Source organism: Dreissena polymorpha, chromosome 10 (assembly GCF_020536995.1).
Source record: "Dreissena polymorpha isolate Duluth1 chromosome 10, UMN_Dpol_1.0, whole genome shotgun sequence".
Classification (NCBI taxonomy): domain Eukaryota; kingdom Metazoa; phylum Mollusca; class Bivalvia; order Myida; family Dreissenidae; genus Dreissena; species Dreissena polymorpha.
The window spans coordinates 34,243,816-34,255,959 of record NC_068364.1 but is presented as its reverse complement, the minus strand read 5'-3'; the positions used below and the strand labels follow the sequence as shown (position 1 = coordinate 34,255,959).

Sequence of the window (12,144 nt, the reverse complement as noted above, 5' to 3'; positions counted from 1 at the left end):
ACCTACATGCCAATATGTTAGAGATCGGTAAAATAATGAAGGCGCTATGAGAAACTGTAACAAAAATATATTATTAGCCTTGGTGACCTTGACCCCAGTGACCTCAAACCTCATTAAAAGGTAGAAGTCCATGCAAGGTACCAACATGCCAAATATGTAAGGGATCTGAAAAATAGTGAAGGCGCTATGAGAAACTGTAACAAAAGTGTGACAGAAAAAAATCTATTATTAGCAGGGATCATATTTTCCTGCAACATCAATCGGTCCGGATATAAATGGGGGAAAAAGTATCTGAAAATTTATGTCCGAAATCATGACAAATTACGTTAAAATATATACCATTGATTTTGCCATTCATGAAGGTGGTATAATAAATGTATAAGTAAAATGCCCTTAGGCTATTTTTAAACGGAATGAGTTTTTTCAACTGGTTTTATCATTTGGTATTTCATTGTTGTTTCGTGTGCTGTTTTATCAGACTTTTTTCATCATTGTCAATATTATATTAATCTGTGTAAGTCTATACCGATGCTTTAAATCATTGTCGACTCGATAATAGCTTACAAACATGCACTGAACCAAACCAATGTCTGTGCCTAGGTTGGCTATTGACAATAACAAACCAAATAATTAAGAAAAAGTTTGTTGTCAAATAACCCACGGCAAATAGTTTAGATGCGTAGGGATTTAATCACGAGAGCGAAGCATTTGAAACCACGCATCTAATTTTCTTGTCATGAGTTATTCAATAACAAAGTATAAAGTACAAGAATTATTTCAATTCTAACATGGTTTACTAAAGATTTATACAATGTATATTACTTTTTTGTGTACTATTTTATGTGAAGTTCTGCCCTTAAAAATAACGTTCGGCTGTTCTGTTGATCAGATTTGCAACTTTCATTCATAATTATATTACCAGATTATTACGCTGGTGGAAAATGTATCGGCAGGTTTTGTTTAGTTACAGCGCTTCACAAGTTTTTTATTCTTGGTCTGTTGTGCAATAAACCGGTCCTGACCGGTTTAGAGACTGCAGCGAATGGTTTATCACACCTAATCGAGATAAGAACGTCATTAGGGTGTGTTAGCATGTACACTGTGTAATCGATTTCATGAAATGGGAATTTTAGCGAACAGAATCGGACCAACTGTTTGGGGTTTTTCAATCGGTCTTTCATGACCCCAATCGGTCTAGGACCGACAAAACTGAAAAAAATATGATCTCTGATTATTAGCTTTGGTGACCTTGACCCCAGTGACCTCAAACCTCATCAAAAGGTAGAGGTCCATGCAAGGTACCTACATGCCAAATATGTAAGAGATCGGTAAAATATTGAAGGCGCTATGAGAAACTGTAACAAAAGTGTGATGGAAGGAAGTTAGGAAGGAAGGAAGGACAAACTGGCAACTTTATGCTCCCCATATATATATATATATATATATATATATATATATATATATGGGGAACATAATAACAAAACAACAACAACGTTCCACTTACATCAGTGATATCGTCAATGTCCACCGTGATATCTGAGCCATCGCCGGATCCAGATCCTGCAAACACGTCTACATCATCCCCCGCTGTTCCTAATACCTCGATTTCATTCTGGTTAAAAAAACATGGGAGTCATTATTGTTGCTTTTTAATTTCAGAGTCCTAATGGAAATCTGGACTTAATGCATGTGCGTAAAGTGTTGTCCCAAATTAGCCTGTGAAGTCTACACAGGCTAATCAGGGAAGACACTTTTCCCTTAAATGGTATTTGTTGCTTAAAGGAAGTCTCTTCTTAGTGAAAATTCTTTTTGGGGGAAAGTGTTGTCAATTATAAGCCTGTGCAGACTGCACAGGATAATCTTGAGCAACTCTTTAAGGTCTTTCATTAAGCCCCATTTTCTCAGAACGAGGCTAAAATGTCATCAAATCTGTGTGGGCTTGACAGTAGAGCACCTGCTGCACATCAACTTGGAGGTTTCAGGTTTGGTTGTTCAGGGGGAATCCCAAGATCTTTTCAGAGACTAGGTGCTGGGTCTGCGACTAAAAATTATCTTATTCAAAATGTTAGTCTTAACTGAAAGTACTGACCAATAAAACTGTGTGTAGCTAATTAACATACACTATACGTGCATTTAACCCCATTTTTATGGAGCTAGGTTCGTAAGGAATGAATTCTTAAAAGCAATAGCATCAAAAGAAATAACTTACACATCTTGTTAGAGAGTCTCATGGTATACTGTCCAATAAAGAAATTACTTACACACCTTGTCCGAGAGTCTCATGATATACTGTCCGATAAAGAAATAACTTTCACAACTTGTAGAGTCAGGTGGTATACTGTCCAATAAAGAAATAACTTACACATCTTGTCAGAGAGTCTGGTGGATTACTGTAAGAGAGTCTCATGATATACTGTCCAATAAAGAAATAACTTACACATCTTGTCAGACAGTCTGGTGGTATACTACCCAATAAAGAAATAACTTACACATCTTGTCAGAGAGTCTATTGGTATACTGTCCAATAAAGAAATAACTTACACATCTTGTCAGAGAGTCTGGTGGTATACTGTTCAATAAAGAAATAACTTACACATCTTGTCAGAGAGTCTCATGATCAGGGATCATATTTTCCCACAACATCAATCAGTCCGGATTTTACATGGGGGAAAGTATTCGTAAAATTTCATCCGAAATCCATACATGCCAGAATTGTTCATGTCCAAATCGGGATATTCCATAAAAACTTGTCGGGAAATTCGACCAAAAAGCAGGACACCTAAAACGATCAATCATTCCACCTTTAGTCAGTATATTACTTACAAAAACTCTAATTGCCCAATTTTGACGATACATGTGTTTCAGAAATTCGTGAACACAGCGTTTTCCATTCTACGGAAGTAAACACACTGGTTTCCCCGTATGCCTAGATTTTACATCCAATCGGTACTGGGATATCCCCTTGAATATATGTTAATCTTTGACGCGAAGTGAGCACATCACACACTTTTCTTATTCAACCAATTGTCAATTAACTCTAAATTTAGATTAATGCAATATGTTACAAATTATTTTCTGACTATCAGTCGAAAACGAAAGTTATTTTATGTGAAACATCAACGCGTATTGGTCAGCATCCAATTTGTTTGATGTACACAATCGGTGTTTTGACAGGTTTTATAACCTTAGGTGGTACAATTGTGTCATTGGCGTTTATTTCTGTATGATACATTTTTCGATAGCAATTAGAATTTAGAGACCCCTATCATAAAAACACTGTGGTGTGTCTGTGAATTCCTGCTAAAATCAATAATTGCCGATAAATCGCCGATAAGATGTCAAACAGAACACTGGTGCACTCGAGTAGCAGAAGCGGGTTGTTAATTGGGGGCAATAAAGGGATAAGCGATGGTAAGTTTTAGCCAGACAGATCTTGAATAGCAAATTTTATTCGGAACGTATAGACTTTACATCGTTTTTTACGAATGTCAGGACATAATTGGACCGACTGTTTAGGATTTTCAATCGGTCTTTCATGATCCCAATTGGTCAAGGACCGACAAAACCGAAAAAAATATGATCCCTGCTCATGATATACTGACCAATACAGAAATAACTTACACATCTTGTAAGAGAGTCTGGTGGTATACTGTCCAATAAAGAAATAACTTACACCCATTGTCAGAGAGTCTGGTGGTATACTGTCCAATAAAGAAATAACTTACACATCTTGTCAGAGAGTCTGGTGGTATACTGTCCAATAAAGAAATAACTTACACATCTTGTCAGAGAGTCTGGTGGTATACTGTCCAATAAAGAAATAACTTACACATCTTGTCAGAGAGTCTCGTGGTACTGTCCAATAAAGAAATAACTTACACATTTTGTCATAGAGTCTCGTGGTATACTTTCCAATTTGGTGTAGATCGTTAACTGCGCTAGACTTCCCTGTAACAAACAAACACCAACAATACATGACAGGGGTTCTTCTGCTGTTTAAAAAAGGCCGTAAAATGGACCTGATCCCAAAGCAAACAGGCCAGATCTAAATCAGAAATTGAAAAAAATCCCAATTTTCAATTTTTTTTTGATAAAGAAGTTTCTTATGATCATTATATCAAAACTTTATTTCATAAACATCTAACAAAGTATATAACTATAATTTATATTATTTTGTCCTGACGTGTCAATATTTGTAGATAAAAAAATCTCAATTTGGTCCATTTTGTCCATAAAAAACCCCCAAAATTGCTATTTTATTGATAACAAAAATCACAATTTGACCAGACTCCTTTTCCCAAAATGGCTAGAAAAAAAACCTGCATGATGAATATCTTCAGGAAGCTGGAACAGTCAGTCAATTGGACAAACAATTCCATCGCCTCAATTTATAGGTTTTACATTGTATTTTTATCATTATTATCAATGTTTATTACAGAAAAAAAAAATGGTTAATAATATTATTATTATATTTATACTTCTATTATGTTATCATTATCATTATTATAGTTCTTTATAATTATTAACTTTATTTTTATATTTCATAACAATATGAGAATTTATACTATTTAGGACATCTTCGTTAATTTCCAGATACAAGTTCATACCTTGAATTCGTTGTGAGGAATAAAACCTGATCGCCCTATATACAGAGTGGATCCATCCTCAAAAGCAAGCGGACCACCCCCACCAATCAAATCATCATCGGCTTGAGGTTCACAATTCAAGTACACGCTCAACGATGACTTTTTCACTTGAATATCCAGTTTCACCCATGTATTATAAATATCCGGTATGGTCACATGACTAAAAGTCGACCTGGACTGGGTCCTTGTGTTCGGCGTGTGATATAATATCACCTTCGTCCTACGCCTGCCACTTTCTGTCACGGACTGAAGCTGCACGCCTAAAGATTTTAAATGGTTTGGACTTTCTATGGAAAAAAGCATGGCGTCCGGCGCCTGAAGTTTTAAAACGGCCGTGATGTGAAAGTCACTTAGAGGTTCGCTGATGTATTTTATGACGGGTTCGCTAATGGTGACCCCCTGAATGGGCCGAAGGGTGAAAGCAGGGCCCTCTTTTGCAAAAGTTGTGAAATCTATCCCGCGGGCAGCGTCTCCTGTGCCTAACATCACAAGCAGGTCGACTACTCCATTCTCTGAAAGCATAAAATAAAGTAATTAATTGTTGTATTCAAAGTTCACCACTCACATACCCACTTTGCAGTATTTCAGTCCCCAATAAAATAAATAAAAATGTAAGACCTTTCGTTATAGATTCATGTTTTAAAGGCTTAATTTAAAATCTTAAGGTTTTGATGAGCCACAAATGAATGGTTGCAAGCCATTCACAAGCTGTTCGGGTTTTATGTTAATTGTATGTAGCCATTTGAACCCTTTACCACTTATATACGTATTTTCACACATTTGCAGTCCCTTAGGAAGTTGTATTTAATTGAAGACCTTTCTTACTAGATTCACGTTTTTATGGCTTCATCTCCTAACCTTAGATACCGATGAGCAGCAAACAGCATTAAACCTGAACAGCTGCGATTTACTCGCAGGCTGTTCTTGTTTTATGCTGTTTGCACATACCCATTTCCACTTTTACTCTGAGTGGGAAAGGGTTAACTTTGCTTCTGAGACAGAAAGGTTAAAGGTAAAGGTTTCAAAGGAAATGGACCTTTAACAAGCCTATGTATCCATATGGCCTAGGTTCTTATCCTAGAAGACCCAACTTTATACCTGTTTTTATTAATTTTCATTTTTTTAGTTTTTGTTACTATAGTCCTTGAGCTTTTAAGGTCAGGTGTTCATGTCAATTAAATTAAGATATTTTATGGCAAACTTAACAAGAAATGACATACATTTGTGAACAATTTACTTTAAATGAACAGACCCAATCTGTGTGACATTGACCTTTACTCAAGGTCAGTGGTTTTTAACCCTTTTTCACTCAGAAGCAAAGTGAAAATGGTTGTGTGCAAACAGCATAAAACCAGAACAGCCTGCTAGTAACTCGCAGTCTGTTCAGGTTTTATGCTGTTTGCTGCTCATCAGTATCTAAGGTTTGCAGATGAAGCCTTAAATACTTGATTCTAGTAAGAAAGATCTTTTAGTAAATCTATTTTTCTGAGGGACTACAAATGCATGAAAATATGTATATAAGTGGGAAAGTGTTAATAAAGAGAAAATTATAATTGATAAAAATGTAAGGAAGGTATGTGTATGAGAGTTCATGCTGAAATTATGTTAAAGAACAACAATAAAAGGCAGACATACAAGTATATACTGTGCATACAGCACCCTTGACTGATGTTACAAGGTAATTAAGGGTCAAAGCAAATCTTGCAAGCACAATGAGTTCAAGTAACATGTTACAAGTTTCTAAACAGTTTTTTATTTGAAGCCGTAACATGATTAATAACCGGATATAAATTGACCAGGCCAAAAAAATGACCTTAACCTAAATCTTGAGTCAATGTCTATTACACCACATAAGGCACTAAGTAATTTATGTTTCTAAACTTAGTTATTGCGCAAAAAGTGTGCAAAGACATGTTGTGTCACATGACTTGACCCTGTTTTGCTGTAAAAATCATACATAACAACTCTTGTGAGTCACAATATTGTACCCACTCCTGCCAATGTAAAATAAACAGTGATTCATCAATGAAAATCTACCTACAGATAAGATTCGACCTTGACATACAATGTCAGCAGGATTTAAAGAGACCTTTTCACAGAATATGGCACGTATGCAAGTTTGGCATTAATGCTTTAACTTTACAAATGTAAGCATTAGAAATATATAGCTCCAGAAAAATACAATAATAAAATTAAAGAAAGAAAAAAATGTAATTCTCAACTGGGCTGGAACCACTGACCCTTGGAGTAAAAGACTGGCACTAAAACCACCAAACAATCCATGCTCATACATTGAGTGGTGTATTTTATACTTTATATAAGCTATCCACATAGTGTCACAAAATATAACAAGTTAAACAGAACTCTAAAAAAAAATCCATTGCTACGCGGCTGTAAAAGCTGGAACGACCTTTTCAAATTTTGATAAACATTGTTTCAGATTTGCAAATTTTCAATGTAGTTATTTTTTTTTGCTAGGAAACAGTAATACTAAACATATACCATGCTCTAAAATATCCATTGCATGCATCTTTGTCGATTTAAAACCTGAAAATAATCAAGCGTTAGAAATGCGAAACGATTTTATAATTTTAACAGTTCTGTTGTAATTGTTATATTTTGTGACATAAATTATTAGGAGGATTGCCTATATTAGGAATAAAATACATACAGTGTTTTGTTAGCACAGACGACAGAGTGGTGTTAGCGCTAGACTTTTACTGCAAGGGTCAGTGGTTCCAGTCCAGATGTGGATTACTTTTTTTTCTTTAATATTATTTTTGTTTTAAACTGGAACTCTTAAGTTCTGATGTTTACATTTATCAATTTATAGAATTTAATGACAAACTTCAAAACATGACAAAATCTGTGAAAAGGTTCCTTTAATTCTTTTTAAAATAATATCTTTACGAAAACTCTTAGTCAGACCTCATATAATACAGGCCAAGTCCAATTGCATCAATTTATAAACCAATGTTCACAACAGCCATTGATTGTATGGAAATATCTAGGATAATAAATTGTGCCACTAATACAAGAGTTCCATTCATGAAATTCGGGAGATTAATGGGTAGAGTGTAACCCTAGGCTCAGATCTTACCTGAAATTTATTTCTACAGACAAAATATTGAAGTAATATATCAGAAAAAGTGGGATCACGTAAAACAAAGGTCGCAACAATCCTGTCACAGTATACAAGCAAACCTCAGACTGATACGTTTGTTGCTTTGTGTGGATTTTTCACTTTATTAACCCATTTATGCCTCGCGTCTAGAAAAAAGGCCTTGGCAAACAGTGCAGACCCAGATGAGACGACGCATGATGCGTCGTCTCATCAGGGTCTGGCTGTTTGCTTAAAGGAATTTCTGTACAAAATATAATAAAAATAGAAATAAATATACTAGACATCCCTAATTTTGGAAATACATTGATCCAATTTAGATGGATGGGAGAGTCCACTAGGCATAAATGTGATAAATTGTATTTAAGTCATATCATTGCAGTCAGATAAGCTACTCACACTTTTCCTTTGTGTGTAGGTAGCAACAAAGCGCACATTAAGTGTGTAGGCAGCAACAAAGCGCACATTTAGTGTGTAGGTAGCAACAAAGCGCACATTTAGTGTGTAGGTAGCAACAAAGCGCACATTTAGTGTGTAGGTAGCAACAAAGCGCACATTTAGTGTGTTTTAAAGAAATAAACCAAATTCAACAGAGCATTACAAACGTTGATCAGCTCAAAACAGTCTTAAGTCCCAACTATAGGAATATTTACATGTTTTTCCTCAAGGGTTGAGTCACACTCAAAACTAAAGAACTTTCTGTGATATTCAAATTGAATATTGTTCTATTTTTTCAAAAAGGTAGGATGTGACTTTTATAATTTCAATGTCACGTGGTCCCTTTTGGCAATATGGTCAATAAAAAACTCAATATGATGGTAAAGCTCGCCTCAAAATTGGGAGATACAACTCAAAATTGAGTGAAAATATTGACTTAAATATGTTTGTGGTACTAGGTCATGTACTTTACCCACCAAGCAAGTGAGTTTGACTCATAGACTATTAAGACAGATTTATTCCACATGGAACAAACATTAAAAATGATAAAAGGGTATACAAGTAAGAATGGAAGTATGGAACAAGATGGACTGAAAGGTGACAATCAAACCTATGGTATCCTCCCAAGATATGCCTGTAGGGGACATAACTGTAAAAGTGGTTATCTAAATGAAGCAAAGGGGAGTAACCATATCATGAGTTTGCTAATTAAATAGTCCAGAGTTACCTCTTATTGTTTTCAATTAAATATAATTAATATCAATTACATTTTGTATTAGTAAGACAGTTTACACCAGCATAATAATCTGCATGATTTAATCAAAATATAAAAAAGTGAAAACGTTTTCCTATCAAGACAAAACTAAGAATACACAGGAAATAAATTAAAAAAAGATATTTAAAAAAATACATTGTTTATAAAATAAAAGGAGCCAAAAAGTCGTCTAAGGATCAGCACCATCAGTAAAAACTAGGGATGGTAACGAATATCTGGATATCCAAATAATGGTCATGTAGCTGCGTTATATTGTTTATTAATATATAAAAAGGACTAAATAACATTTTCATAGTGTTGTGATGTTTGTAGCAATGTTGGTATAGTAGTCTTTTGTAGTTAATTTTAAAAAGTATACGGATATCCGGATATATTTGGATACTCGATACCGTTATCCGAACACCCATTTTGGATACGTTTCCCATCCCTAGTAAAAACACCATCTTACTTAAATAGTTTCATTCCCTTTGAAAATATGTATGACATGGTGTATTTTGTTTGATTTTTTTACCTAACTGCTTTAAGATAATTTATATTTGTCTACAAGTTTATGTTTTTATTTTTCAAAAAATGACTTTTTGTGGACAATTAAATTAATTTTTTTTAGATTTCTGATTATTATGGAAAAAAATCATCCTTCATTTTCTGTTTAGTTTTCTGATGTGTTTGTGTTAATTTGTTGATCTGGCGAAGCCATGAAATCAACAAAATAATAATGTCCCACCAATAATGATTTTACAGTATTAAACAACTAAACAGTTTCATTCAGTTAAACAATATTTATGACATGGTGTAATTTGTATGATTTTTTGCCCCACTATTTGCACACATTTGTAAAGTCTACCTTGATTGATCGCTTATTTGACTGCCTTATCAATATCAGACAATCTGTGACAGTCGGTAGCAGGTTCAGTCATCCAAAATTAATGTGACACAAACCACAAACCCACACAGGCACACACGAAAAAGTGCAGTTTTTTTTCCTGTGTAAATAATAGACATTTGACGACACATTCGTGTTGTGAATCATAAAGAATGAAAGAACATTTACTTGCATTTTTTTTTGCTGCAGAAATAATGACAAGCATAGAATTACTTTAAGTTTAGGTTTGAAAAATCACTGAACTTAAATCTTAAAAATAAAATGTGTAAATGTTTTAAAACAATGCACATAATTGAAAATTAAAACTTTTGCCATGAATCTATTTCAAATTAATCATGGAAACATCATTTATATTAGTGCTCCACTTTGTGTAACATCTTGACTTCTCTTGATTGTTAAAATACAATAGTTCTACAGAACATTTAAGGGACCTTTTCACAGATTTTGGAATGTATTGAAGTTTGTCATTAAATGCTTGATATTGATAAATAAATAAGTACTAAATAGCTCCAGTAAAAAAAACAAGAATACAATAAAAAACAAGAGGGCCTGAAAGGCCCAAAGTTGCTCACCTGAGATAACAAGATATTATTGGGACAAATCTTCTGACCAAGTTTCACGAAGATCGGAAAATAAATGTGGCCTCTAGAGTGTTAACAAGGTTTTACTATAGCCATATAAGGAAAAATGCCCCGCCCCCTGGCAGCCATGTTTTTCAACCAACCGGCATAATTTTTGAACTCATCCAAGATATTATCGGGATGAATCTTTTGACAAAGTTTCATGAAGATCGGACAGTAAATGTGGCCTCTAGAGTGTTAACAAGATTTTACTATAGCCATATAAGGAAAAATGCCCCGCCCCCTGGAAGCCATTTTTTTCAAGCAAACATAATTATTTTCACACTCATCCAAGATATACTTGAGACCAATCTTCTGACCACATTTCATGAAGATTGGACAATAAATGTGGCCTCTAGAGTGTTAACAAGGTTTTACTATAGCCATATATAGCCAAATAAGGAAAAATGCCCCGCCCCAGGTGGCCATGTTTTTAAAGCAACCAAAACCATTTTCGAACTCATCCAAGATATCATTGGGACAAATCTTCGGACTAAGTTTCATGATGATCGGAAAATAAATGTGACCTCTAGAGTGTTAACAAGGTTTTACTATAGCCATATAAGGAAAATAGCCCCGCCCCTGTGGTGGCCATGTTTTTCAACCAACCGGCATCATTTTAAAACTCGTCCAAGATATTATTAGGATGAATCTTCTAACCAAGTTTCATAAAGGTTTTACTATAGCCTTATATAGCCATATAAGGAAAAATGCCCCACCCCTTGGCGGCCATGTTATTCAAGCAAACGTAATCATTTTCGATCTCATCCAAGATATTATTTAGACAAATCTTCTGACCATATTTCATCAAGATTGGACAATAAATGTGGCCTCTAGAGTGTTAACAAGGTTTTACTATAGCCATATAAGGAAAAATGCCCCGCCCCCTGGCGGCAATGTTTTTTAACCAACGGGCATCATTTTCAAACTCGTCCAAGATATTATCAGGATGAATCTTCTGACCAAGTTTCATGAAGATCGAGATAAATGTGGCCTCTAGAGTGTTAACAAGATTTAACTATATCCATATATAGCCATATAAGGAAAAATGCCCCGCCCCCTGGAAGCCATTTTTTTCAAGCAAACGTAACCATTTTCGAACTCATCCAAGATATTATTGACACCAATCTTCTGACCAAATTTCATGAAGATTGGACAATAAATGTGGCCTCTAGAGAGTGAACAAGGCAAATGTTGACGTCACACAACGGACAACGCATGACGGACAACGCACGACGGACGATGGACAAAAGGTGATCACAGGGCATTTTTCCTTATATGGCTAAAAACAGAAAAATACTCTTCAACTGTAACTCCTCAATCTTATTGTTTACTTTGGGGTCATGACATAAAAAATAATTACATTATTTCACTATGAAACAGTAACCAAAAAAATCACTCAAGTGAATTATCAGTCTTGAATCACTGATATTTCCAAACAAACCATAGGAATGCATAAAAAAAACACCTGATATTTAAAGCTTTTATAAAATTTGAAAATCTGATTACATAATTTCTTTTCAAACAAAGTAATCTTTTAAAAATGATAAAACAGATAACAATCATCTGTTAACACCAAACACTATTTTTTTAAATTGCTGACATTACTTATCATCTTTAATCTATTGCAAAAATTCATGTTGCAAGCTTTCGTAAGATCA

At 34.6% G+C, this 12,144-nt stretch overlaps 1 protein-coding gene across 1 annotated transcript in view; it reads right to left on the bottom strand.

Moving 5' to 3' along the window:
- Nucleotides 1–5,598, bottom strand: part of LOC127849031 (collagen alpha-1(I) chain-like) — a 46,568-nt gene extending 40,970 nt beyond the window's left edge. The window contains exons 1-3 of the mRNA XM_052381756.1: nucleotides 5,595–5,598; nucleotides 4,608–5,158; nucleotides 1,505–1,612 (exon numbers count right to left, since the gene is read on the bottom strand). Of these exons, the coding sequence (XP_052237716.1) occupies nucleotides 1,505–1,612; nucleotides 4,608–5,158; nucleotides 5,595–5,598 (663 nt within the window). The remainder of the gene's footprint in view (nucleotides 1–1,504; nucleotides 1,613–4,607; nucleotides 5,159–5,594) is intronic.
- Nucleotides 5,599–12,144: the final 6,546 nt, after the last annotated feature.